A 26,054-nucleotide genomic window follows, 5' to 3' on the forward strand; every position below is an offset into this window, starting at 1 on the left:
GAGGGAGGGAGGGAGGAAGAGGGGGGGTCGGGAGGATTTGGGGGCGGCCAAGAGAAGCGTCTGGGGCGCAGCCGTGACGGCGTTGCCAGCCAGCGTTGGGGAACGATTGGCGGGGGGCGCTGATGGCGGCGTGGAGCGGGATGGGCGGATTTTGCCTACCTCCACCAACATGGAAGTACCCTGAGGTTCGGCTTGTCGGGCTCGGCTGGGCTTCAAGGTACTACCTAAAGTACTCTGGATTGTCTTCCAAGCTGGTAGTAGTGATGGCGATGACGGCCTATGAGTGGCGGCACGGATTGATGTCGGGGCAGTATTAGTACTGTACACCGAGTACTTCGCACATGTACCCTCTGAGCAAGAGTTTATATGCCGCGAAACCTCGACACAAGAATAAAATCACACGCAAGGATTGTAAGACTGCAATGTAGATTGTCACGCCGAGAGTCTCTCCATGTGTTCGCGTCGCGCAGTGCAGGCGGCCGTTCCCAATGCGTGCGGCGCAGCCAGCCATCAGCACCGAGGCGGCGCAAAAGAAGAAAAACACAGGGTTCCGGTCAGAGTGTCACGGGCCCGAAATGACACCCTGCGACATGCATTCAATCATATCATATCCACGAATTAGGTCCCCATCGTCCGTCCACCGCAACGGCCTGAACCGCCTGCTGGGCAGTGGCGGCGGAACCAGCAGCAGCCCCGCTGAGGCAGCGGGACTGCTCAGTGACATGCGGTGGGCACGCCTCAACAGGCAAGCCGAGGCCAACAATTCACGACAAGCCGAAAAAAAAGTTCCTCTCACACTCTTGCCTACCCTGCAGTATCGCGCTGTTCCGAAATGGCAGCGGAATGTTCCGCCGTCCAACGCCTGTGCATCCACAGCTTTTGCACGAACCAGGCAGCTGTCAAGCACCCACCGCTTGCCCTTTCAATCCCAAACCCCATCATCATCATCATCAGCACGCGAGCACCTCAACAATCGCGTAACCTCGTCCGCAGCGACCGCTCTACACCAGTCGGCTCGGTTACTGCACGCACCACGTTTACATTTCGCCAAGCCTCGCCTCTCCTCGCCTGTCTTCGACTCCTCGACCTGACCAGCCCAGCATGACCGTCGACAAAATCGTCAGCGAGCCCACCCTCTCCGCTGTCCTCCAGACCTCGGACCAGGCCCGCGACCAGGCCGACAGCCTCCTCCGCCTTACCGATCAGGCCCGCGACGGTCGCCCCTCCGCCGAGCTGCAGGCCGAGATCGCCAAGCAGCAGAAGCAGCTCTTCACCAGCATCGCCCACCTACGCGGCCTGCACCGCGCCGCCTGCGTCGCCGCCCGTGAAACGAAGACCGTCACCTCCGAGCGACGCCAGGAGGTCGACCACCTGCACCTGCAGCTCCAGAATCTCTACTACGAGCAGCGCCATCTCCAGGGCGAGATTGCCGCCTGCGAGTCTTACGAGTATGTTCTCTGCGCCCCTTGCGCCATAGCTCTGAGCCCCGTCACCATCTGTTCGCAGCTGACCAAGGATTCCTCAGTCATAAATACCAGCAACTGCCTCTGATCCCCGTGGAAGAGTTTCTCGCCCAGCACCCCGAGCACGTCGACGATGACGAGAACGAGCTCATGACGGCGCGCATCGACCACGAGCGGGCGGAGCGCGAGGCCCTTGAGCAGCAGCGTCAGGAGCTCCTCAAGCGCAAGCAGAAGCTCATCGCGGACAACAAGCGCCGCAAGGACGACCTCGCCAACCTGGACCACGATCTGGAGAAGTTCATTGACGTATGTTCTGCGCGCCCGCGTACCGCTCGCCATCTGGCTGACATGAAATGACTACAGGCGGCGAAGCCTATCATGGAGCTGTTCGAGAAGGCACCATGAGTCGAGACGCTCAACGCGGACAGATTGCGAATAATTGCCTGCTCTAAAGTGCACGTGTACGAGTCCAACTTGATACCTACATGACTGCCGTCGTGGTACGTATACTGTGCGGCCTTGCGCGCAGAGTTTCATGGCTAGAGCTGCCATGTCTATGGCACGCTGACGGCGGAGACACTTGAGATACCCAATACATTCGGCTCGCTAGCTGCCCGCCCACCGTTAAGAGGGGGCAGTCTGGATTAAGGCTGCAGCTCAGCGGCACGACACGGTGGTGAGCCCACGAAGTTGAAAAAAACGAAAGCCTGGAAGCAAGGACGTCGACACTTGGTCGCATCGGGGAACTGACACGCACACGCCAGGACCCAGCGGCATCGTTGAGAGGGTTTGAGCCACATGGGGTTGCCTCGAGTGCTGGAGATCACAGCACCCAAGTTGCGCTGGTAGTGAGTGCGCATTTGCGCGGTTGTCTGTCGGTTGTTGGCTTTGGGACGACGAGGGCGAGGGCTCTGCGGCAGTGGCGGCGCCATGCCTCGCTATTTCGAGGGTCGGCAGCACGTTGGCCACTGCCTGTCGGACATGGCCCATGCTGCGCATCGGATCGACAAGGCTCGCCCATAGGAACGGTGCGAGAGACGGCCAAACTCTAACAGTTTACGAAGACTAACGTCACTGTTTTGCTGTAGAATGTGCCGCGCTGGGGTTCTTGAGTTGGTCTCTGATCTGGAGGTGAAGATGCATGGCCGCAAGTAAGAGCGATAGTGTTCAATTGATCAACGCCCTCCAGAACAGGGAGAACCAGAATGTACCCAGTACATGATGCTACTTTTCATGCACAAAAAGGTAATTTAGCTGTTTTCCCTCACATGATCCCTTCTGACTGGAGCGATGGTGATCCCCAGTACGCATGGACGAGTCGTTGGAGCCACGTGCTGGGTTGGGTTGGCGAATCTTGTTTGAAGCAAACCACACCCCAGTCGGCCAAGCGATGTGGGATGGGAGCGACTTGAAGCCTCCCAACGTGTAGCAGTATATGCAAACGCCATGGGTTGCATTGGCAGGTTTGCTCTGACATCAGCTGAACGAGTCTCCGAACGTCCCAAGGGGGCCCACAGCGGGAGTCGGACGATTTGCAGGTGGGGCACAAACTGCCCGTGGGACAAATCCGGGAGTCAAAGCCAGCCATCAGGGGCGCCAGCAGGCAGGGGTGCCTCGTTGTGGCTGAAAGCACGAAGCTCAAATGCTGGCCACTTGGGAGGCCCCGTGCGGTGCAGCCGTTGGTCAAGAGGACGACCAACTTTCCTTGGGTGATGGTGATGCTCTCTCTCATGAAAGGAATGTGTTTGGTGCAGCCACCGAACGAACGCGCGACATGGAAGGACGGCCGCAGGTCCTCAGCATGCTTTTGGTGTGTGTCCCGAACTCTGATGGGCCTGTCGCACGGATGTTCTTCCAAGACCAACATGACGTTTCTTCATGGCGTTAGCCTGTGGCTGTTTATCTACGACTAGCATTTCTGGGAGGGTCTTATCAGCCTGTTCATGGCGGCCATCCTGCCCGGAGTCGAGCCATTCAGAGGCGGCCAGGGACAAACGTTGAAGTGACGGGGCCCTCGAGAGGACTCGGAGGGGGCACTGACGATGGCCTCATGCTACGGACTGAACATTGGCGTGGGCGATCACGATGTCGGTGCGCATGACAGTCTCAGTTGTTCTCTTGTTGGATGAAGATGGGCGCCACCTTATCAGAACGCACTAATCACTACCGCAAACATGAGCAACGGAGCGGGTCGACTACGCCATCTATCTATCGATGCCGAGCCAGTCGCTTGCATCATGAAGTGAGGGCTACCTCAGTGGCCGCTGTTGAAGAACAGCACGGTATAGACGTGTGGTAGCTGACCTTGGAGATGTCCTACACATTACAGCAGCCCGCAACGCGAGTATGTACACTCATCTTATATCGTCTTGCGCGACAGTTGCTGCACATGGGGACGGAGCCGACCTCGACGAGCCCGTCGCGGAGCAGCGCTCGCCCACGTTTACCAGCGATATGCTGTTGTGGAGACCTGGAGCAGCTGGGCCCATCAAGGATCGCAGTCGTCACTACTATTTCTCTTGAACGTCCGAATGTCAGTCCTGAAGCGGTCAAGATAAGACAAGATCTGGGCCGGAGGGGGCTTCTCATGGGATGCGCTCGAGGGTTTTCGGAGGATGGTGAACCGGAAGCGGACCGCAGCTCCGACTCGGCAGCGGATAACTACTTCATACGGTGGTGTCTTCGTTCTCGACACGGGTAACTCGCCCCGGGGGGGCGGGGGGGGTGGGGGGAGGGTTGCCGCCTTTAGCAGCCACGGGAACAACAAACACGACGACGACGACGACGACGACGACGATACAACATCATGTTGGGTCCTGGACATCTGCGCCCCAGCCACGAGTGCCTCCCACGTTGCGAGCTCGAGTCAACGCTGGCCAATGATGCGAACAAAGGGTTGCCTCCCCGGGCCAAGCGCGGCCATATGCTGGTGTATTCGTCCCTTGTGCGACCACCAACCTCACCACCACAACCACCACCCTAAGCGGGCGCCGTCCCGACTCCCGTCACCAGTCCGTGTGTTGCGTTGTACCGGTGACATGTCGTGGCCCCATGCCCTGGTTGAATCTGCCCCTCGCGGAAGAATGACGCCGTCCGCGCGGGCGAGGAGCGGTCATGGCCGACTGCAACCGCGCAGAAAACAGCTCAGAACCCTGGTTTCCGCTTACAGCCGCCTAACCGCCGCGACTTACACCAGCGGCCGCCGTCATGGGGCCTCACGATCGTACCTCAGCGGGCGGCCGCTTTGAAGGTACCATCTCAATCTGATCGAGGTGCGTTCATGCGTCAGTGGTGCGCCCTGCCCCCCTGACTGCCGTCTGATGAATGGCTTTGTCCGACCTTCTGACCCACCGCCGTCCTCATGTGAAGCTCGAGCAGGGCACAGATTGCTCTCCCGGATCCAAGCCTGCCAGTCACCACGATTATGCTCGAGCTGTTTCCTGACCGTTTACCTAACTTGCTTCGTTTGTCCCGTTGTCTGCGTCCCGTCTCTTCCCACATCTTTAATTCCCAAACTCTTGGGAGGCGCTGGCCCTCCTTCCTCTCCGCCTCTACCTTATCAATCCTTTTTGGCAAGAACTCCTTTGCATCGTCCCTGCCTCGAGAATCTGAGCACCTCATCGTTCTTGCTGCCCGCCTCCCCTATCAGGCTTCCCCCTTTCTCTTCTATTTTGCCGCTTCCCTCTCCGGCTTCTCCGCATACTCTCTTCAGCTCGCCTCTTCTCCTCTCTCCGTCTCTTCCTCCTCCGTTTGCAGCCGCGTGCCTCATCTCTTATCGCACCCAACACGTGTGCCAGCAATACGGGCTCTTCTACACAAGGCCCTTTCAACCCTCGCGGCCGCGGTCGACGCTGAGGACCACCACACCCGCTTCGACCACGATTCGCAACGAGTGTTCGTCCCGGAACAATGTCTTTGTTTACATGGTGCTCACGGCGGGCAGGTGGCCTTAGCATGGTAGCCTTGACTATCCTCTGCTATCATGTCATCTCGCAGGCTTGGACTCTGGAGCGGCACGACCGCGGAAGGATTGGCCCGTCGGCCAAGGCGGCCACCCAGTACTCGCCCGCACCCAGTCCGGGCCCTGGCCTTTGGACTTTGATCTTTGCCTATTATTGCCTGCTGATACACGTCCTCGTTTTTGCATTCCCCTTGCGCGCCTGCTGGTCGGTCTGGGACATCACTCGTTCCCTGAAGCAGACAGGGCGGAGAAATGCGGCGTTGCAAAGTCTCCGGAGGAACGATACTGGTCGACGCGGATCATGCGCCTCCATCTCTAGCTCAGAGACGTTGACATCCGAGACAATGACGGCGGGCAGTAACGTCATCTCCTCAACCACTAGCGATACTAGCGACGTGGAGTTCGACATATACACCGACGAGATAAACTGCTCACCGAGCTCGATTATTCACGTCATCATAATTCCCAATTACAAGGAGGAGCTGGACACCCTCAGGGAGACACTAGAGGTTCTGGCCTCTCACCCACAGGCGCATTACTCGTATGATGTGAGTTCTTCTCTAGACGGAGCTGCGGGTGCCTTGGCCAGCGATCCTTGATACAGTCTGACTGTGCTCGGTTGCCCTTCCCATTATCTTGAGTGCGCTGACTGGCCCCATTAGATTTACCTTGGTATGGAGCAGCGCGAGGTCAATGCCGAGCCCAAAGCTCTTGGGCTCATCGAAGAGTTTTCAAAGAGGTTTCGGTCGATAGACTACACGCTTCACCCTGCTGACATACCCGGCGAAGCCGCTGGAAAGGGTAGCAATGTGGGCTGGGCGGCCCGGAACTTGAGCGCAAAGTATTCCATGGCTGTTCGCCGGGACGTCATTGTCACAGGAATTGACGGTATGTCAACTCTAGACGAACCATGTTTTGATAAGTCGCAGGAATGAATGCCAGCTTGACTGACACAGCATGGCGACTCGGCGTGTGCGTGAAGCGATTTGCTGACTCGAAGAACTAGCCGACAGTCATCTCTCCTCAAGGTACTTTGCCGACATTACCAGCATGCATATGGCGTTTCCGGACACAGCAACAACGACTTTGTACGCGGCCCCAATAATATTTGACCGCAATGCCCACCGTGTGCCCGCCATCGTCCGCGTAGCAGACATCTTGTGGGGTGCAGCTGGTATGTCTGGCTTGTATCGTGGCTCGGCAGTTGCGCCACCGACTTCTGTCTACTCCTTGCCACTGGAGCTTGTCGACAGAGTCGGAGGCTGGGACTGCGATGCCGAGGCCATTGGGGAAGACCTTCACATGTACCTCAAGTGTTTCTTTGCGCTCAACGGACATCTCACCTGTCGTACGGTTCTGAGCCCGGTGAGCCAGAGCAATGTCACTGGAGGGGGGAAGGGCGGCATCCGGGGCACCGTCGTCGACATGACGGCCCGATACAAGCAGGCCCTTCGGCACATGTGGGGGGCTTTGGATACTGGCTTTGCCATGCGACAAGTTGTGGACATGTGGCAGGAGCGGAAGCACACGTCGCGCGCTTTCCGACCCCTTCACCGAGCCCATGGCGACGGCCACAATTGCTATGTGCCGGAGGCGCAGCTAGACGGCCACTCCGAAAGGCCCCGAGACGTGGATGCCTTTTCCGACGTTTGCCAGGGCTCACTCAAGGAGCTTCACTGGGAAAACATCTTCTACCTGTTCCACCGTCTTTTTGAGGCTCACTTCTTGCCCGTTCATATGACGATCATGGTCATGGCCTCGGCGCTGTACGTATGGGCCACGGATGGTACTGACGACTTCGAGCAGCTCGGTTGGATCTTCTCGTGGTGCACGGTGCTTCGCACCATGGGCTTCATGGAAATAGCGTGCTACATGTTCCTGTACGAGAGCTTTCACCGCATATGCGTGACAACGCGCGAGAGGGAGATGACGGCGGCCAAGCTGGCCGACGGGATGTGCTTCTCGCACCGATCCATCAAGAGGAACTTTGTGGACTACGTCTTGGTGCCTCTCGTTGCACCTCTGTACGGAGCCATCCCCTGTGCGCAAGCAGAGATCAGTCACTTCTGGACCGTCAACTTGGTGTATACGGTCAGCAAGAAGGTCACGAGACAGAGAATGGTGCCCCTCATGCCTGAGAACTTGGTGTGAGACAGGTCTGCCGGATGCTTACATGCAGACGTTGCTGGAAGACTTTTCACGGACATGCCATGCATCCGAGTCGCATCGGGACTCAGGAGAGTCCCGTCCCGGCTCCTAAAGGGGAAGAACCTGCTTCGCATGATACGACAGAACGGCCTTTACCCACGACAGCGAGGTACCGGGTTGAAGTCCAGCAGTTGGCAAGGGTTCCGGACTGGTGCCGAGTCGGACGCGACAGTCAGTCAGGCTCGGGACTGATGCGAAATAGACGGGGCATTGGATTGCGGCGCAGCGCAGAAACGCTTTTGGCATGACACACACACACACACACACCCTTTATGGTAATTATCTAATACCTAATATCGAAGAATAACCTCGAGAAGCTTAGTTGAAATATCTCGAGCGGATGGAGCTCTTTGAAATGGACGTGGCTTTCTTGATGCGAGCCGGGACGGCAACTGCCACAGTGTCTCGGCAGAAGGAGCGGGGCGTGCAACCGTGGGGCGATGGCGCCGGCGCTGGCATCCGATGGGGCCCGGATGTTAAGGTGAGACGGACCAATGAGGGCCCGCATTAGGACCGAGTCGGGGAATAGCCTGCCCGATGGCGCCGTGCCGGGGACGGAGCATCGCGAGGGGTTGCGTGGTCGCACCCGTGGGCCTTCGGACGCTATTGACCATGTCCTTGTATAAGTTTGGGTCAGGCCAAGCCGAGCGAAGAGAGATGACAGGTTCAACCTTGTTCAGCGCCTCTTCAACTACTACGACAATCTTCCAGTGCACTTGGGAGCCAGGATAACTTACTGTCACCATCCCAACCGCAGCCATGTCCAACAAGACGATCCGCATCGGCGTCTTCATCCCGTACGGCGCGCAGACGCTCGACACGGCGTGCGTCGATGTGCTAGGCGTCATGTCGCGGGAGTACCTATCCGCAATCCCGCAGCTGCCGGCCCACGTCTCCGCGCTGGCGCCGCACGTATCGGTATCGTACATCACGACGCCTACGCAAGGGGTTGACATCCCCCTAACGTCAGGCATGACGATCCGGGCGACTCACTCGTACGGGGACGCGGCGGTGGCGCCGGGCGAGCTCGACGTGGTGCTCGTCCCGGGGCCGGACCCGTCGCTGCCCCTGGACGACGACGAGGGCGCGCTGGCGTGGCTGCGCGGGCAGGCGGGCGCCGAGGGCGTGGACGTGCTGTCGGTGTGCACGGGGCTGTTCTTGTGCGGCGCGGCGGGCATCGCGGACGGGAGGCGGGCGAGTGGGCCGAGGGGGTTGCAGTGGATGTTGAAGGAGAGGTTTCCTGGGGTTGAGCTCGTGGGGGATGAGTATCGGTGGGTGAGGGACGGGAACTTTTGGTCGAGCGGTGCGTTGCCTGCCATTCCTCCCAGCCCCCAGTCTCGATTTCCCCAAAGCCACCACCCCTTCCTTCTCTGCTCCCCCCTCTTCCTTCTTTTCCTTGGTGTTATCTTTCCTTTCTTTTTTTTTATTTTAAAAAAAATTCTATAGACTGACTTTGTCCCCAGGCGGCGTGACCAACGGCAACGACCTCATGGCGGCGTACGCGCGGGCGAGCCAGCGCTGGCCGCAGCCCGTGGTCGAGATCGGCCTGCAGCTGACCGAGGTGGAGGACCGGGGGCAGTTCTACGGGAAGGGCAAGGGTACGTTCATGGCGGGGTTTGCGTGGCAGCTGCTGCGGGCCTGGATCGCGAGTCTGCTGTTTTCTTCCCCGGGCTCGTCCCCCTCCCCATTGCCCCATTCTTCTTCGTCGTCGTCGTCGTCGTCGTCGCCGGCATCGTCATCACAGTCGCACAAGTCGTCTCGCACGGGGGCTAATCGCGAGAAGGGCCTCAAGGCGAGCTAGGAGCTTGAAATGACTATCGTCCTTGCCGACGATTTTTGGGAGCATAGCCTAGAGCTTAAAACCGGCGGCTTGCTATGCGACGGTGCTAAGTGCGGTTCGGTGAGGGTTTAGCGCAGCGTGGCGTGGGTAGTTAAGCACAATGCCACTCTTTCAGCCGTGTTTCCCAATGGTACGTAGTATCGCGTGCAAATAGGCCTTTCGAGCGAACCCCGTGGTTGAAGACTCTTACAACGCAAGAAATGGCTGGCGCCGCCCACGGATATGTGGATGTAATGATGCACCCTGCCCGCCGATACAGACATTTGGCGTCGGGCATGGGCATCGAGGAACTAGCGGTTCGGTGAGCATTGGGCACGCTACTTCGTAGAGGTACACCATGTCCCGTCTTGCCGTGACAATTTGCGTTTGTATGTACTCCATCGAGTTCTCTAGTGGTATAAGATGCTGTGGATAGGTTAGTCAGCCTCACAGTTGGCCGACTCTTTCACTGGTCTCTCTCGCTCGGCCACCTATATAGCTCTCTTCTTCCTCCCTTCATAGCCCATCAAGCTCTCTCTTCATCAGCTGTGCGCCTGTGCCTCCTTTCTCATAAGAGGGAGGGGATGTCCCCACACGCCCGGTATAATTGACCTAGGAAATACAGATCAGTATCTCATCCTAGTTACCAGACTCTCCCAAATTTCTTCACAACCTCACTCTGGACAGTTCTGATTGCGACAACATGCAGCAATTCTTTCAGACAGTGTTACTTTGGCTACTATTAGGCAACGTAGTGGCTATCCCCCTCCCCCAATTAGACAATACCACCTTCCAGTGCCCGCTATGGGGTATAAAAGTGTGCGCTAATTGCGACACCGGGCTCATTACCTTAGGAATAATTGTTCCCTCTTTCTATACCAGTACCGTAAATTAGGTAACTTCGGGGAGTTCCTTCCTAGGCTTCATAGTATGAAGTCATAAGCGGTGGGTAATTCAAGAGGGCATCGTGGAAGTGGCGAGGACGGACCAAATTTTGGCGGCATGCCTAGTAAGTAGTACATAGTGTGCGAGCACAAATGCTATGCAGCTGCTATAATGGATCGCATCCATCTCACCTCAGTCTGCTGCAGTGGGTTGCTGGCGAGACCGCCGTTCACTCAACACGCAAGTTGCCGCATGTTTGTGCTCTAGCGCATAGTTTTAACTACCATGGTGGGCTGGTTGCTGAGACAGCGGATGGGCGGGCTGCCAGAGCCGATAAGCCCGTTATCGACAACGGTCATTGGCTGCAACGTCGAAAAGCGGAGAAGTCGCAGCCTCGTTGCCCCAGATCAAAGGAAAAATTTCCAAAGAAAGTTGGAGTTGCTTGCGTCTCGCGCTGGTGCTGCCTTTTTTTTCCCCCATCACTTCCTCTGCCTTGCATCGAGAAATCCTGCAACTAACCGCCTTCATCCCCTCTTCCCGTCTCATCTTCTTGCATTTCGCGCCTGTCGCCGAGAGCATCGCCTCCATCATTTATCGTCGTTGCATTCTTCCCCCCACAGCAAAATGTCTGCCGTTCCTGGTCCCGTCTACGGGCTCGAGGTCCCGCCTGGCGAGATCTTGATCCCCGCCTCCATGGAGTTCCCTGCGTCGGTGAGTGCACTCCTCCCGGGGCGCGAGAAACGTGCCATTGTGGCTCATGGCCATTGGCCGTGCTGCATTGATGCCCGTGCTTTGAGCAAAGTCCTGAAGCTGACACCCGGGCCAGTTCCGCATTACCATGGCTGCCCTGGACCCTACTGAGGAGCCTGAGGCCGATGATGAGGGCAACGTCCCCAACGTCCCTCGCTCCACTCTGCGTCTGGTCAAGCGTGCCTTCCCCGGCCTTGACGAGGACGAGGACGATGAGATCGACGACGAGTACATGCGTGCCCTGCTTGCCGGCTCGGATGACGAGGACGATGAGGACAACGAGGATGAGCCCAACGGTGGCCCCAGCGACCCTGCCAAGGCCAAGAAGCAGAAGCAGGCTGCGGCCATCAAGAAGCTCCTCGAGGCCGCTGCCCAGGAGGAAGAGGACGAGGACGAGGATGAGGACATGGAGGACGCCAAGCCCAACGGCGTCAAGAGCAAGGGCAAGGGCAAGGCTCCTGCCGAGGAGGAGGACGACGACGATGAAGACGAGGACGACGAGGAGGACTCCGACGACGACAGCGAGGGCGGCGACCTGGAGAACTTTGTCGTCTGCACTCTCGACACCGAGAAGGTTGGTATCGCCCTCTACATATGATGAGCGCAATTACTGACGCCGCTCGCCCCCAGAACTACCAGCAGCCCCTTGACATCACTGTCAACCATGGCGAGAAGGTCTTCTTTGTCGTCACTGGTACCCACACCGTCTATCTCACGGGCAACTACGTCATGGACGATGACGAGTACGACAGCGACAGCGACGAGGACGACTACGACTTTGACCCCGAGGAGCTCGAGTACGCCATGGACGAGGACGCCAGTGACGACGAGTCGGACGAGCTCGACGGCCTCGAGGACCCCCGCATCACCGAGGTCGACTCGGAGGACGAGGTGCCTAAGCTGGTCGAGGCCAAGAAGGGCAAGAACAAGCGCACCGCCGAGGAGGCTGAGAGCCTTGACGACCTGATCGCCAAGGACGACTCCAAGCTCTCCAAGAAGCAGCAGAAGAAGCTCAAGAACAACAAGGGTGAGGCCGTTGCCGCCGAGGAGAGCAAGAAGGACAAGAAGGTCCAGTTCGCCAAGAACCTCGAGCAGGGCCCTACTGGCTCCACCGAGAAGGCCAAGCAGGCTGGCAAGGCCACCGTCGGCGTCAAGGTCGTCCAGGGCGTTACCATTGATGACCGCACCATTGGCAACGGTCGCACCGTCAAGAACGGCGACACTGTCGGAGTTCGTTACATTGGCAAGCTGGCCAACGGTCAGCAGTTTGATGGTGAGTGAAGCAACATTGCTCTGCCATTCGAATTTGTTTCCATTTACGCTAACCGTCATCGCTCTGCAGCCAACAAAAAGGGCAAGCCTTTCTCCTTCAAGGTCGGCAAGGGCCAGGTCATCAAGGGCTGGGACATTGGCGTCGTCGGCATGGCCATCGGTGGCGAGCGTCGCCTGACCATTCCTGCGAACCTGGGCTATGGCTCTCGTGGCATGCCCGGCATCCCGGCCAACAGCCAGCTGACATTTGACGTCAAGCTGCTGGAGATCAAGTAAGCTCTCCGGCTCGGAGCTGTGGTTTCTGCATTTTCCCTTTGTCAAATACGATGGTGTACAAACAAATACCCCGTCTCTCCGCGCCTCTCCATCGGCGCGGAGCGCTGGGTTGCGGCGTTGGTTCAGACTCTGGAACTCATTTTTCACACGCGGAGGCATGCGATGCTGGGCGGTCTTTGGCCGGTAGCCTCTGTGCAGCTTTTGGCTTTTGCGTCTCGAGGAGGTGAAGACGCCGCCTGGCTATCGCGGGGATGACGAGATGCGAGCCTGCTTTGCATGAGGCTGGTGTTTTATAGATCTTGTCTCGCTTGAAGATGCCTCTCCCTCAGGAGCCAATCACTAGTGGTAGATCTGCTTGGCGTCTCCTCTACAAAAGTTGTTTATACCACCTGGACTCGTTGCTGTGTTTTCATGCTGTGCTTCGATGTGTGCTTGTTTCTTGTAGCACCTGTCGACTGTCGCCGTGAAGGATCTGGGCCGTCACGTCTGTCGCCATGGCAGGAGCAGCCCCGTGTGGCCCAAGAAGAGGAAGGACAAACCACATCCCTGGTAGACGACGTACCTCCATCTCTTCGCCCAAACGACACCTGCCTGGCTTCTGTCTTCTCCAACCCGCTTACACCATTACGTTGCCCGCCTCCCTTGGGTCCCCGACCTCCGAGCAGAGTCCGCCCGAGCAGGACACACGATATCGTCATTCCTTTATGTTGAAGAGCTGCATCTCATTGAAACAGTTTCGTCGCTGCCCCCATGCCCTGTTAGCTGTGATTTGCTGCTAAGTCTCATTGACACGATGCGCCCCAGCCTTCCGAGCAAGCGAAGCTGCCCGATGCTAGAGCCGACGCCGCTGATAGCCCCTGACACCATGTCGTCTCTCCAGTCTGCAGATTCGCGTGGCTCTCCCATGGACACGAATGCACTGAAGGCCGGCCACGGCGGCTCCAGGGTGTGGTCTGATATCCGAGCCGCCATCAGGGCGTTTGGTCGAGACAGCCGCAGTGGTAGGTGCGGCTTGAGTTGGGTGTATGCACGATATCTGACAGGAGCATACTCTAGACTCTGATGGATCGACCGTTCATGAATGTGTGTCTGGAGGACACCGACTGCCGAAAGACAAGGGAAAGGGAGTCGATGTTGGATCAAATGCTCCAACACCGCCGTCAACGCCGCGCAAGGGAAAGGCACTCACACCACGGGGCGTTGCCAAGAAGCTGGGATTTGGCTCGGGCGTCGACTCGAGTACGACGATAGTACTTCGCAGTTCTCCTTTAAAGACACGCACTTCGCTGCAGGCCCTTGGCGGCGTCCAGCGCCATCGTTCGAGCGGGGGGCGAGGGAGCTCTGTGTCTACGGACAAGAGCAGCAAAAGATCCACCGTGGAGAACGACTCGACTGCACAAACCTCTTTAGAGTCCCGTTTTTCGGAGTGTCCCTCGACCAGGAACGGAAGCAAGGGCGGGCATAATCGGAGACATCCGTGGTCCAAGTCTAGTCCTGAGGGTGGCACCTTGCAGACCATCGATGAACGGGCGAGCGCTCAGATCCAGCCAACCGTGCTGACTGTTGAAAAGGCTGCTGCTGCCAAGATTTACCTCGAGGAGCATTACAATAGGCTTCTCAACAAGCCGAGTGCTCGCAGTCTGCGGCGCCAGTACCTCGAGTCTCAGCTCTACTACAGCCCGCACCTGACTGCTGACCAAAAGGACACCGTTCGGAGAGCCTTTTGTTATCAAGAGTCGTGTCACATTCGTGAGACTCGTGTTCTGAGAACACAGTCAATCGCATCCTTGCGGGGTGAAGGGCCAGTCCCTCACGTCGACAAGTACGAGTCTCTCAGAATCTTAGGGAGGGGCAGCTTTGGCGTTGTCAAGCTGGTGCGTGAAAAATGCGACTCGAACGAGCCTATCGCAAAGGAAGTGTTTGCCATGAAGGTGATACGGAAGTCAGACATGCTCCGCAGCAGTCAGGAAGGCCATCTCCGTGCCGAAAGAGACTTTCTTGTGGCCTCAGAGGGCTCGCACTGGTATGTTGAGGAGTGGTCGGTTCTCTTGGAAGGGGCTTGACGATGACTGACCTGATGGCAGGATTGTTCCTTTGGTTGCCAGTTTCCAGGATTTGAAGAGCCTCTATCTTGTCATGGAATATATGCCCGGCGGCGACTTTCTCGGATTGCTGATCCGCGAGAACATCCTTCACGAATCAGTCGCTCGTTTTTATATTGCAGAAATGATTCTGGCCGTAGAGGAAGCGCATCGATTGAGGTTCATACATCGCGACATCAAGCCGGACAACTTCTTGATCTCAGCATCGGGCCATCTCAAGATCTCCGACTTTGGCTTGGCCTTTGACGGGCACTGGTCTCACGATGCCTCGTACTACAACTGCCAGCGGTACAATCTGTTGCAGAGGCTCGGTATCAGTGTCGAAGGCGATACAGAAGACCAGAAGAAGTGCGAAAACATATCTACCCAGCTGCCGTGGCTTCAATCCATGAAAGAAGTGCTCCAGCGGCATCAACGCGTTGACGATGCTGACCAGGACGACCTGCCCAATCTTCTTGGATGGAGGAATAAATGTGGCAACCGAGCTTCTGCCAACTCGGTAGTCGGCACGAGCCAGTACATGGCGCCAGAAGTTATCAGAGCCTGTCGAGGGTGCGAGTACGACGGCCGGTGCGATTAGTGGAGCATTGGAATTATCCTGTACGAGTGTCTGTATGGACACACGCCTTTCTTCGCCGAGGATGGCAGGAAGCAGACCAAGACCAACATCCTGGTGAGGGCTGCGAGCCATGATTAAAGTGAAGGCCTTATGCTGACATACATAGGACCACAAAAGACTCTTCTCCTTTCCTCACAGGCCCATGATCAGCGACAAGTGCAAAGATCTGATATTCCGCCTCATACAAGAAAAGGAGCTCCGGCTGTGCTCCAGGCGATACCTTTGGAAGGATCGCGCGCCCACGGAGACGCATCGACCAACTGATCTGTTTGGCAGATTTGTGTTCCCCGACGACGCCGAAGACATCAAAGTCCACAAGTGGTTCAAGAACTTTCCCTGGGAACGCATCCACACGATTAGCCCGCCCTTTGTGCCGCACATTACTAGCAGCGACGACACACACTATTTTGACGAGTCGGAGCCCATCGAGGACTTCTCAGACTCGTCACCGGTTGCTGTGGAGGTGACTGACGAGGACGTGAGAGACATCCTCCGCGATTTTCGGCCATGCGTACAAGTGGCGGCGATGGATTTGTTATCCGCGCCGTACGACTCGACCAGACTCCGCAGCGCAGATCACAGGATCGACTCTACTCAAAGCTTTACATCCAACGAGAGGAAGGTTCTGAAGCACTTCATCAGGGTGTACGGGCGGAAAGAGCGCAAGAGGCCGCGGGACATTTTGCTCCGAGACGAGAAGACCAAGGACGCGGTGATGGAGGTGCGCAGGAGGACGGCCTTTATGGGCTACACGTGGCGGCGAATGAGACCTACTAGCTACACGATGCCGAAATGGACGCAATGAGGGGGTCGATCAATGAATGTGGCAAGATTCGACTGCTTGTGGGTTGCTACCACGGCGATGGAAGCTCGAGAAGGACTGCAGCGATTTGGGCCCCGCGTTACGCGAATAAAGCAGCACGGGGTCATGAAATGGGTAAACAGGACTACGACAGGCGTCTAGAGGTGAATAGGATTAAACACATTATTGATTATGATATTTACTATGACATGGAGTGATGATGTACACGCGACAACATGTTCAAGGCAGGTTCAGGTACACGCCGATGTACACATGTAGGCAAAGAAGTAGGCAGGTCCGACGACATCACTGCAGCTTCCTCGGCGTGGTCGGACTCGACGCCTCGCTGCCGTCGGGGCGGGACGCAAGGGCCAAGGCCTTTGCGTTTTCAACCTCCCACTCAAACTCCTTGAGCTTGCGGATCTCGGACGAGAAGAACAAGAGGGCGAGCAGGCCCTCGACGACGCCGGCGGCGAGTACCAGGCTGGCGAGGAGCACGAGCAGGAAGGCGACGAAGTTGCGGGGGCTCCACCAGACGGCGACGAGGCAGCCGACCCAGACGGCGAGGGAGGCATAGAAGCGGACGGCGCGCCAGCGGCGCTGCGAGCGCTCCCGGGCAAAGTACCAGCGCGTCATGGCGAGGATTTCGTCGTAGGCGGAGATGGGCAGGGCGTCGTGGTCGCTGTTGGGGTGCGACAGGAGCTGGGCGTCCAAGTGCGACAACGGGGAGGCGTCGTCGCCGTGGCGGGCGGTGGTGGCCGAGGAGGGCGGCAGGGCGTGACGCTTGAGGGTGGCGAAGACGGCGAAGTGATCGGACAGGGAGACGTGGAGCTCCGAGTGGCGCTCGGTAAGGGCGACGGAGGCGTCCTTGACGACCCAGCCGCGGCCGGACGCCGCAACGTCGCCGGTGGAGGCGAAGATGTAGTCGAGGCGCTTGCCGTTGACGTCCTGCGCGGCGGCATCGACGGGGCAGGGATCGCCGGAGCGCAGCTTATTCTGTCGGTTCTTGGTCCAGCGCCATGTGTTGTACAGGCCGTCGCTAGTGGTGCCGTTCTTGGAGAGGTTGTACTCGGCCGTGGGTACCGGCAGGCCGCGGTCCTTCTCGAGGTGGAAGTCGGCGGGGCCGATGGAACTGTCCGGGTGCAACACGCGCCAGACGTCGCGAACGGGGGAGCGAGCGGTGATGATTTGATGGGGCAGGGAGCGGGGGTACATGTTGAAGTCTCCCAGGGCCACGACGAGGTGGCCGCGCTGGCAGGCGGCGCGAAGGAGCTTGGACATCTCCCACGCCTGGGCGGTGCGGTGACAGAGATACGAGTCATTGGGACCACTCTCATAGGGAGAATGAGTCTGGGGGAACTTGTGTGTCAGAAGCTCTGTCTCACAAGGTGGTGAGACGGGGTGAAACTCACGTGGGTGTTGAAGACTTGGACGACGTCCATATCACCGGGACCGAAGCGCACCGAAGCACAGGCGACGCCCTTGCCGACATACCAATCGCCCCTCCAAAAGGCCGTGGGCCGGCCGTTGAGGGGATAGGGCACCATGGAGCTCTCCTCGATGGGCCAGCGGCTCAGGATGGCAAGGCCGCCGCCAAAGGCGCCGCTGTGGTAAAACTTGGCATGGGGCAGGACGAGGCGGGTGGCATCGCGGATGGCGCGGTAGTCGTCCTGGACCCAGCACTCCTGGAGGCAGACGATGTGCGGCGGGGGGTCGAGGCGCGCAATGTGCCGGCCGATGGCGAGGAGGCGCGGCGTGCGCAGGGTCGAGATGTGGAGGAGACCCCAGCAGTTGAGGGTGAGGAGGTTGAGCTCGTCGGGGAGGGTGGTCCCTGACCAGGAGGAAGCGGCGGCGGCAGCGGATGCGGATTCGAATCCCGGGTCAGGGGCAGGGCCTGGGTCGGCGTCCGCACCGGGCGCAGCCATTGCCTATCAGGAGGTCGAGGTGCGGGCGTCGCTGTGGTGAGAGGACGTTGACATTGAGCAGGCGGCAGGTTGAGGCTAAAAGCGGAAGCTGTGCATCACCGGACCGGGGCGGGGCGGTCGTGGATGGATGGATGGATGGATGGGTGAGATGGATGGGGGCCCCGCAGGAGCTTGCGAGATAAGGTACGACGTAGCTCGTACGTAGCCGGGGCCGAGGATGTGCTCGCGCGATCTGATCGGGCGTTGGGGGGGGGGGGTTGACGGGCGCCGACGAGCGGATGGTCTGTATGCCCTGAGAAGCGCAGATGCGGTGAGAATTGATGAGGGTTGAGCGTGTGAGGCTGATGAGCTGGGCTGCAATTTAGCAACATCGTCGCTGGGCAGAGGTGGGGCAGACAGGCAGGCAGGCAGGCAGCTCGCCGCCTCTGCGGGCAGCTCCTGCCTCGCTCAATGAAGCTTCCTTCTGCGATTGCAATGCTTACGTGCGTAAAAATACAGATGCTCCGTTCCTGACAGTACGTACTGGCTCTCAGGGCACTCGTGCCGCGCGAACCGCTTGAAGAGATCTTCGACCCTAAAATTACTCACTCAATTACGCGCATCTGTCGATGACCATGGTCGCACCGTTCACGACCGTCAAGCCGGCTGGCTATTATTGATGCCTCCCGAACATCTCGGGCTGGTTCCACCCTGTAACGTCCTGGAGATAACCAAACTTGTCAGTCCGTTCAAACTTCTTGTGCCTTTCTCGCCATTGCTGATCACCTAACAAGGGGGTCGACTACCGCCGCGCGATATTCATCGTAAAGAGCTGCAATACTCGCCCATCTACCGACTTACTAAGTTATCAGTTCCCTTATCAACTCTCCCCTCCAAGCCATGCACACTGACATCCGACCAGGATGGGCATGGCGTCACGGCGGCCGTCAAGCTAAGAACGTCCGTGAGCGGCCTGCCAGTCCTCTCGGGCCTTTTATCGAAAGCAGGCAGTGAAAGGGTGTGGTTTCACCGCGAAGCTTTGCTGGCGACTTATACACCGAGCCGACCAGGAGCCTGGATCCATCACCTTCATCCACCACTCTGTCAAAGTACGATACGAGTACAATACGTACGTATATTCAACACTGCACACACCAAGTACAGAATCGTACATCCATCCCATCACAAGCCAAGCCAACGTCCGCCCCAATCTACAGAGGAGCAAAGAAGTCGGCAGAACCAGCCAAGGCCCCATCGCCCGACGATCGCCCGCGCTGGTACTACCAGAAGTTGCCAGCGGATGGGGTCCGTGGCGGACAGCATCGTACGTAAAAAGGTGCCCTGCGACCCCACCCGCCCGCTCCGTTGCCGGACCTCTCAACCCCTCGAGCATCCCCTCATCTGGATCAAATCATTCTCCAGCGGGCGGCGGAGGCTGGGCAAGCTGCTCCTTCCATGCGCCCCACTCTCCTTCGCCGAGGCCGCTGTGGACAGTGAAGCGTTTCCCCAACGCGCCCAGACTCAGCACCAGCCACCCTAACCCCCATGCTCACATGCTCCTGCTTCGAGCCAGAGGCCCCTTGCCTCCCAGCATGGCTATATGGTATGGATCTCGGCTGCGGCGTCGATCTGACAACACGTCAAACTGGGCATATTACCGGCGAATACAGTACACAATCCAACAAATGCACAAGGCACAGACAGGGTCGAGAGAAAGAGGCCCCGGGTAAGACGACATTGCCACGCCACTCTGGCGCTCGATGACGACAAGATGCTCTGGTTGAACTACAAGGTACAGTAATACGCAGGCACCAGCAGAGGAAGCCACGCGCGGCCCAAGCGAGACGCCGGCTCCCCTAGTTGCACTTTTGCGCTACGTACGGAGTAGGTAACTTAGTACGAAGCACATGGGAACGCTCGAACACCTCGCCGCCTGAGCCCTACTAGGTACCTACGTACCAAGGTACTTGCGTCTGTTTGGCATGGTGGTTCTTACGGACTTAGTACCTACCTTACGTAGTAGGTAGGTACGGAGCGCCGATACCGTACCGTAAATTGTACCGTACCGTACATACTTGAAGAGTGGAAGGCTGAGTGGGAACACTGGATGCGAGGGGAGAAAGTGGCAGACAAACCACGGCCCGCTGCGAGACCGGAAAGCCCACTGCGGGCTCCCATCTCATTCTCCAGTTTTGAGGGCCCCATTCTGTCTGGCAGCCCGGCCGAGAGGCAGCCCGAGCGCTCTCTGGGGACGAGACACAGACCGTTATCGCAGGCCCAGCTTTTCCGTCTTTTGCCCATGCATTCGTTGTAGTAGTACTACGAAGTACAGCGAAAAATGCCATGTCGCAGCCGCCCCCATCTGTCCTGTCTTGACCCCGAGGCCTGCCTCAAATAGCCGCCCGCTTGCGCCGCGCCGCGCGTGCGCGTGTGTCTGCTGTGTGAGCGGAAATAAAATACACCTCATATATCAGACAACCTACCTGCCCGATCCCCAAAGTGGCCCTGCGGGACTTGCTGCTACGTTTGTTTGACTTGCCAGAGTATAAATCTCGCCGTTCCGCTTCGACCGCTCCCGTTTCGGCCGCTTTCCTCCCTTTTCTATCCTGCCATCTCTCTTCCTCCCACTCTGTCTCGAAACGACCACGCCTCAACTGCTTCGTGCATTTTGTTCACGCCCTCCTCCGTACACCCCATTCTTACCAGTTCCTTCTCTCCGAGTTTCGAAACCCTAAATACTCTATTCGTTGCTCCCACATCCTTGATCCTGCCGGATTCCCAAAACCTACTCGAGACGGATCGCCGGTGGTCCAGCGCTCTACTACAACCTCCACCACCACCACCACTACTACTACTACTACTAGTATCCCACCACCTGCCGTCCCGTCAGCAACGGCACCACTTACCCTACGAGACAGCGGCGAGCACTTACACCAGCCGTCCGTCCATCCGCCTGCCTGCCTGCCCGCAGCTCAGAAGCAAAAAAACATCGCCTCTTCCTCCTAAACTCCCCGCCCGTGTCTTACGGCCCCCTCTGGCTGGCGCCCCTCCCCCGCCCGCCTCTCTTTCCCCCCCTCCCCCCTCTCTTCTCTTCTCGTCCCTTTTTCTTTCTTTCCCTTCCCTCCTCTGAGAGAATGAACCACATCATCAAGCAAAAGATGGAAAACCAAGAATTCGTACAAATCGCCACCCTCACCTTCCGGCCGGCCCTCCTGCGGCCCGACGACCCCTCCTCTCCGCCCGCCGCCTTCTACGACGTCTCGGCGCAGGTGCAGGCCGTCCCCGGCGCAAAGGCCGTCTACCTGGGCCAGCAGATGGAGCGCCCCGACCACTGGACCTGGGCCGTCCGCTGGGCCTCGGACGCCGCCCTCGACGCCTTCCTCGCCTCCCCGACCTTCACCGGCTGGCTCGCCGACTTCCGCGCCCTCGCCGACTCGTACGTCTTCACCCGCGCCCTGCTCCGCGGCGGGGACGTCGCCGCCGCCCTCGGCGCCCCCTGCACAGAGGTCTTCACCGCGTACGGCGCCTCCCCGGACTGGCTCGACGCCCGCATGAAGCCCTTTGCCGCCGCCGTCAGCGCCGCCCACCTCCAGGGCTATCACGGCTCCGCCTACGGCCAGTTCGACCTGCTCGCCCAGGCCGGCGTCGAGGCCCCCGCCGGCATCACCATCAGCTTCATCCTCGGCTGGGACTCCAAGGCCGCCCACCTGAGCCACCGTGGCGAGGGCAAGTGTGCGTCGAACCCCCTCCTTCACCCTCTCCCCAGTCCCTCCGACTCCTTTATATAATTCTAGCATCACTCACGCCCGCGCAGTAATCGACAACAACCTTCACTACGTCAACAGCGACCGCAAATCAACCGACATGGTAAGGCCGCCCCTCCATTCGCCCCTCTCCATCCCTCCCCTCCATCCATCCGACAGCAGCCGCCCGCACCCAGCCTTCGTTGCAACGCGTTGACCTGGTTTCCCCGCGCAGTACCACGTCATGCTCAGACGACTCTGACCCCATCCACCCGTCCACCAATCACGCCTACCTGCCTCCTGATCGGGGAACATGAGAGCCAGCGACTGATTTCCGGCGGCCCAAACGACGGCCCCAACCACACTCATCTTTTGTTTCAAGCGGTTGCCTTCTATGACCTCTTCAGGTACTCTGTCATCTTGGATAGCTCAATCTATCGTGGACATGTCGTCCGTCCCCTCCTGGCTCATCCGAGCCTCCGCTGGACAAGCCAGCCGGCTTGCTAGGTACAAGACGACCACGCCGCCCAACGCCATGAGAGAACCGTATGTGCTATTCGAACAAAGTACAAAGTGCTGCCAGTAGTTGCCGGCCGCGCGTATATCCCTTTTGGCCCAGCCGACACAAAAAAGTAGAAGCCATCGACAAATGTCTGGAAAAGGCCGTCTCCAACCATAAACCCCTCAAAAACTTGTGACCGCCCCTAAGCGCCCGTACACTCCAACTGCCACTCGGCAGTTGAGTCGACTCGTGCTTGCTCGTGGCGGTATTCAAGCATCGCGTGTTTGTGCCGTGGGCACTGTCGGCCGTCGTGCAAGCCCCATGGGCCTGGCAGAAATCGTCTCGCGTTGAGCCTTTACGCGAGGCACAGTAGCAACTCGGTGGACGCCCGTCCCGTCCCGTCCCGTGCCACCAAAGCCACTGTTTGTAAACCAACAGACATGAACACCTCGTCTCCCATATCCCACCATCCCGTGATCGCCATCCGACCGTGTGCCTCTCGCATCGACTCGCTCGATCAGATTCGGTGCTTCTCGGATTCTGAAGCGGGACACTCGTTAGAACAGGTACTTTCATCTTCAACTGGGGTCTTCTCATCCGTACCAAGGCGAGAGTACAGCATGTACAAAGCCATTCGGTTACACTCTTCGGTTCCGGTGACAGTCACGAGCCGTTCATTGCTATTGTCCTGTGGTTCGTTAATCTTGATCACACTGCCGCTGAGCTGGCGAATCTCATTGATCTTCTGGCCGCCCTTGCCGATGATGGCGCCAACCATATCGTTGGGGATGTAGATCTGCTGCGTGACAGGCTGCGCGCCGGGCATGCCGCCTGCCATGGGCTGACCTTGAGGACCACCATGAGGTTGCGGGCCGGCGTGGTGACCGGCATGGGGCTGAACATGGGGACCGGCGCCATAGCCGCCGGCAGGCTGAGCACCACCGTAGTGGATGGGCATGGCGGGGCCGGGAGGAGGGGGGCCCTGGTTGTACGGCTGGTGGTAAGGGCCGGGAGGCATGTGAGATCGGCGCTCTTGGTTGCGGGCGTAGTTTTCGGGACGACCGTAGTGTCCGCCAGCCGGGAAGGGGTTGTAGGGGACAACCTGCATGCCGCCAGGAATGGGACCAGCCGGGCCGCCGCTGCGAGTCGCATAGGCGGACGAAGCGGGACCGCCGAATCGCTCGTTGAGTTGTTCAACCAAAGTGCTGCCGACGTAGTAGGTGGCGATGTGCACGGCATCGGCAACCCCCATGACGACAAGGGAGCGTTCGGTGGAGAACGGCAGGCAGGAGTCCGAGGCGTTGAGTCGAGCGCCAGAGGCATCCTGGATCTCCTTGATTCTAGCACCGCCCTTTCCAATAATGGAGCCAATCAAGATATGAGGGACGAGGAGACGAAGGGGGTACGTCTTGGACGCAGTCGTCGACTTCTCGTTGAGAGGCTCATTGTTCAGTGTGCGAATGATCAGGCCAAACGCCTGCGAGTTGAGAGTCAGTTCCTGCGCACAGGCACGGATGTGGCGGGAGAGGGAGCAGCCGTACCTTGGCGACAGCATCGACAATGCCGCTCACGGTCAAAATACGTTCGACAGCACCCTTCTGATAGTCGCTGACGGTGCACTTAGCTCCTGAGAGCTTCCGGATGTTGGAGACGTTTTCGCCGCCCTTGCCAATGATGGTGGCAGCCTCGGGACTGGAGATGATGGCGCGGATATGGATCCAAGCGGTCTCGTCGTTAACGGACGCGTTTGCGGTCGGCTCGGCAGCGGCAGCGGGTACCGCAAGGGGAGCAGTGGTGGCCTCAACGGGGGCGGCGGGGGCGGTTGTGTCTTGCTCAAGCTTGGTGCCGTTGGTCGTGTCACTAGCAGCCAGTGTTGCATCGTCCGAAGCTTCAGGGACCTCCGCCTCAAGCTCGCTCTTGATGACCTTGTCGAGGGCGGGACGCTTCGCGTCAGGTTGATCGCCAGCGCGCGAGGGGGACGAGGCCTCTTCGAGAGGGCGCTTGGCCGACTGAGTGGGCTGCGTCGGCGAGGCAGACATGGTTCCTTTCTGTCAGGGCTTCACAGCTAGTTGTGGACTAGGAATTATCTTGTGGAACCTGTGGTTTGCTGGTAATGGCAGGAGGTTCAATGGCCTCGTGCGTGTCTCTATTCTCGTCTTATCTACACTCAGAGGGTTTTCCAAGGAAAACGGGCTGGTGTAGTGACGAGGTCGCTGGGGTCGGAGTAGTGTCTGTAGAACTCGTGAAGTGACCTGACCGGTGGCGCGTGGACGCGAGGGGTCGAGGCCAGGGCAGGATTGAGTAGAACGGAGCGGAGCGGAGCAGAACAGAACAGAGCAGTGAAGCGTGGACTGGTGGAGGATGCAACTCAAAAGTGATCCGTTTCGAGACTCCCGCTCAAGCGCTTCAGCACTTGTTCTGTAGACGCGACGATTTGAGGTGACGCGCGAGAGCCCGGCTTTCTCCTCTCGGTGACGACCCGGTGGATGGGTGGTGGACTGGAGGTGGCGGGCAGGCACACAGGCTTGTGAAGATGAAGGCTGCGAAGAGACGTGAAGCGGAGTTGGAGAGTCTTGCAAGCAGAAGAGGCAAGGTATGGCGTAAGTAAGCGGCAGAAGGAGGGATTAGATTTGTTGCTCCCAAGCAAACCTTTGTTCTGTTTTCGGTCACGGCCCGCCTAAATGCCCCACGGCGGTTGTGGCAGGCACAAGGAACGCGGCAAGAAAGTCAAAAAGTAAGAAGAGGCGCGACAGGGAAGGCCTGGCCGATGCTGCAGCTGGAAACCAGTTGCTGGACACAAAGAAGAGTCGGGGGAGGATAGAGGCGGGAAAATGGTACGGTGCCGGGCCTGCAGATGTTTGCTACAGGTCGAGAGTGCGCCGGGGGGGCAGTCGATGGGAGACGCCCGCTGAACGAACTTTGGGGGCAGAGAAGACGGCTGGTCTCAAACGAGACACGAGAGTGATGAAGGGGAGGCGATGAGATCGGTTTCCCTGGTGGCCAACGGGGGGGTGGTGTCGGTCAGGAGGGCACGTCGCGAGTACGTTTTGGAGATGAGGTTTGGTCGAGGTTGCGGTTGAAACGAAGGTGTTGGGTGGGCGGGCGGATATGCCCACTGTGCGGCAGATCACGTGGATGTCTGCAACAGTGGCTGATTGCTGGCGGGAGCAAGCTGGAGGTACGGAGTCGGCACTGTACCGACGCACTGTACTCCACACCTCTGTGAAGCACGGTTCAGCCGTGGCGCCTGAGGCACGACGGGGGCGCACGGGAGGTGCGGAGGGCGGCGAGCATAGTGGGTCCTGGAGCTGTGTGTGAAGTGGAGCCCAGACCTAGGGGCTCTACCTAGGTTGGAGCACATAGGTACTGTAGTACGAGACGCAAACCGCGCCAAGGCACCCTCGTGCCGTATCTCATAGATCCCTGTGCTACCTACTTCATGCGTTCATTTATATTTGATAAAACATCCATTCATCATATTCTACATACGGGTAATATTTATTATATTGAAATCATCTTTTCTCAGTCAGTTCTGACGTATTGAGGATACGTTCAATAACGAGTCGTTTAAAGGGCATTCTCCCTAGATGGGGGCGGGGGCTTGCCTTGCTTTACTCGCCCTACGATCCCTGGGCGCAGTGGAGCGATTAAAAAAGGTCGTAGACCAGACGCACAGGGGCTTCCGAGTGCGTCTTCGTCGCCGATGCCGTGGCAATGGACCGATGTTAGCGCCTGCGCTGCTCGCTGA

General features: G+C 58.5%; 8 protein-coding genes across 9 annotated transcripts; 6 read left to right on the top strand and 2 right to left on the bottom strand.

Annotated features, from left to right (window-relative positions):
• Positions 1 to 919: 919 nt before the first annotated feature.
• Positions 920 to 2,703, top strand: JDV02_007057 (uncharacterized protein). Its single transcript, XM_047988511.1, has 4 exons — positions 920 to 1,448; positions 1,526 to 1,769; positions 1,827 to 1,963; positions 2,049 to 2,703. Exons 1-3 carry the CDS (start codon positions 1,102 to 1,104, stop codon positions 1,866 to 1,868), a joined length of 633 nt encoding a protein of 210 aa, XP_047844507.1. The 5' UTR covers positions 920 to 1,101; the 3' UTR covers positions 1,869 to 1,963; positions 2,049 to 2,703.
• A 3,065-nt stretch (positions 2,704 to 5,768) lies between these two features.
• JDV02_007058 (uncharacterized protein) lies at positions 5,769 to 7,899 on the top strand (the record flags this gene model as incomplete). The annotated part of the gene is made up of 3 exons (XM_047988512.1): positions 5,769 to 5,972; positions 6,087 to 6,312; positions 6,431 to 7,899. The coding sequence occupies 3 exons, from the start codon at positions 5,769 to 5,771 to the stop codon at positions 7,573 to 7,575; spliced, it is 1,575 nt and encodes a 524-aa protein (XP_047844508.1). The 3' UTR covers positions 7,576 to 7,899.
• Positions 7,900 to 8,391: 492 nt separating this feature from the next.
• JDV02_007059 (uncharacterized protein) lies at positions 8,392 to 9,592 on the top strand (the record flags this gene model as incomplete). Of its 2 annotated transcripts, XM_047988513.1 has the most annotated exons (3): positions 8,392 to 8,935; positions 9,096 to 9,230; positions 9,416 to 9,592. In XM_047988513.1, the coding sequence occupies 3 exons, from the start codon at positions 8,392 to 8,394 to the stop codon at positions 9,439 to 9,441; spliced, it is 705 nt and encodes a 234-aa protein (XP_047844509.1). In that variant the 3' UTR covers positions 9,442 to 9,592. The 2 variants fall into 2 exon arrangements, with proteins under 2 accessions (XP_047844509.1, XP_047844510.1); XM_047988514.1 differs by having other exon boundaries at positions 9,096 to 9,592.
• Positions 9,593 to 10,818: 1,226 nt separating this feature from the next.
• FPR3 (Peptidylprolyl isomerase) lies at positions 10,819 to 13,036 on the top strand. The gene is made up of 4 exons (XM_047988515.1): positions 10,819 to 11,047; positions 11,163 to 11,660; positions 11,717 to 12,359; positions 12,429 to 13,036. Exons 1-4 carry the CDS (start codon positions 10,961 to 10,963, stop codon positions 12,632 to 12,634), a joined length of 1,434 nt encoding a protein of 477 aa, XP_047844511.1. The 5' UTR covers positions 10,819 to 10,960; the 3' UTR covers positions 12,635 to 13,036.
• Positions 13,037 to 13,499: 463 nt separating this feature from the next.
• Positions 13,500 to 16,160, top strand: JDV02_007061 (uncharacterized protein; the record flags this gene model as incomplete). The annotated part of the gene is made up of 5 exons (XM_047988516.1): positions 13,500 to 13,635; positions 13,691 to 14,657; positions 14,719 to 15,268; positions 15,317 to 15,409; positions 15,462 to 16,160. The coding sequence occupies 5 exons, from the start codon at positions 13,500 to 13,502 to the stop codon at positions 16,158 to 16,160; spliced, it is 2,445 nt and encodes an 814-aa protein (XP_047844512.1).
• Positions 16,161 to 16,342: 182 nt separating this feature from the next.
• ISC1 (Sphingomyelin phosphodiesterase) lies at positions 16,343 to 18,353 on the bottom strand. Its single transcript, XM_047988517.1, has 2 exons — positions 17,570 to 18,353; positions 16,343 to 17,507 (listed from the first exon to the last, which is right to left on the bottom strand). The coding sequence occupies exons 1-2, from the start codon at positions 18,080 to 18,082 to the stop codon at positions 16,464 to 16,466; spliced, it is 1,557 nt and encodes a 518-aa protein (XP_047844513.1). The 5' UTR covers positions 18,083 to 18,353; the 3' UTR covers positions 16,343 to 16,463.
• Positions 18,354 to 20,576: 2,223 nt separating this feature from the next.
• JDV02_007063 (uncharacterized protein) lies at positions 20,577 to 22,503 on the top strand. The gene is made up of 2 exons (XM_047988518.1): positions 20,577 to 21,793; positions 21,876 to 22,503. The coding sequence occupies exons 1-2, from the start codon at positions 21,196 to 21,198 to the stop codon at positions 22,019 to 22,021; spliced, it is 744 nt and encodes a 247-aa protein (XP_047844514.1). The 5' UTR covers positions 20,577 to 21,195; the 3' UTR covers positions 22,022 to 22,503.
• PBP2 (PAB1 binding protein) lies at positions 22,145 to 25,366 on the bottom strand. The gene is made up of 4 exons (XM_047988519.1): positions 24,956 to 25,366; positions 23,848 to 24,878; positions 22,910 to 23,783; positions 22,145 to 22,846 (listed from the first exon to the last, which is right to left on the bottom strand). Exons 2-4 carry the CDS (start codon positions 24,343 to 24,345, stop codon positions 22,824 to 22,826), a joined length of 1,395 nt encoding a protein of 464 aa, XP_047844515.1. The 5' UTR covers positions 24,346 to 24,878; positions 24,956 to 25,366; the 3' UTR covers positions 22,145 to 22,823.
• Between the last annotated feature and the right edge of the window lie 688 nt (positions 25,367 to 26,054).

The sequence above is a fragment of the Purpureocillium takamizusanense genome, chromosome 6 (genome assembly GCF_022605165.1).
Source record: "Purpureocillium takamizusanense chromosome 6, complete sequence".
Taxonomy (NCBI): domain Eukaryota; kingdom Fungi; phylum Ascomycota; class Sordariomycetes; order Hypocreales; family Ophiocordycipitaceae; genus Purpureocillium; species Purpureocillium takamizusanense.

Coding starts and splice junctions, on each gene's coding strand:
- FPR3 (XM_047988515.1), top strand. CDS start 10,961: ATGTCTGCCGTTCCTGGTCCCGTCTACGGGCTCGAGGTCCCGCCTGGC. Junction 11,661..11,716: donor GCACTCTCGACACCGAGAAG/GTTGGTATCGCC, acceptor GCTCGCCCCCAG/AACTACCAGCAGCCCCTTGA. Junction 12,360..12,428: donor CAACGGTCAGCAGTTTGATG/GTGAGTGAAGCA, acceptor ATCGCTCTGCAG/CCAACAAAAAGGGCAAGCCT.
- JDV02_007057 (XM_047988511.1), top strand. CDS start 1,102: ATGACCGTCGACAAAATCGTCAGCGAGCCCACCCTCTCCGCTGTCCTC. Junction 1,449..1,525: donor GCCGCCTGCGAGTCTTACGA/GTATGTTCTCTG, acceptor AGGATTCCTCAG/TCATAAATACCAGCAACTGC. Junction 1,770..1,826: donor ATCTGGAGAAGTTCATTGAC/GTATGTTCTGCG, acceptor AAATGACTACAG/GCGGCGAAGCCTATCATGGA.
- PBP2 (XM_047988519.1), bottom strand. CDS start 24,345: ATGTCTGCCTCGCCGACGCAGCCCACTCAGTCGGCCAAGCGCCCTCTC. Junction 23,784..23,847: donor TTGTCGATGCTGTCGCCAAG/GTACGGCTGCTC, acceptor CTCAACTCGCAG/GCGTTTGGCCTGATCATTCG. Junction 22,847..22,909: donor CATGCTGTACTCTCGCCTTG/GTACGGATGAGA, acceptor GTCCCGCTTCAG/AATCCGAGAAGCACCGAATC.
- ISC1 (XM_047988517.1), bottom strand. CDS start 18,082: ATGGCTGCGCCCGGTGCGGACGCCGACCCAGGCCCTGCCCCTGACCCG. Junction 17,508..17,569: donor TCCAAGTCTTCAACACCCAC/GTGAGTTTCACC, acceptor AAGTTCCCCCAG/ACTCATTCTCCCTATGAGAG.
- JDV02_007063 (XM_047988518.1), top strand. CDS start 21,196: ATGAACCACATCATCAAGCAAAAGATGGAAAACCAAGAATTCGTACAA. Junction 21,794..21,875: donor CCACCGTGGCGAGGGCAAGT/GTGCGTCGAACC, acceptor ACGCCCGCGCAG/TAATCGACAACAACCTTCAC.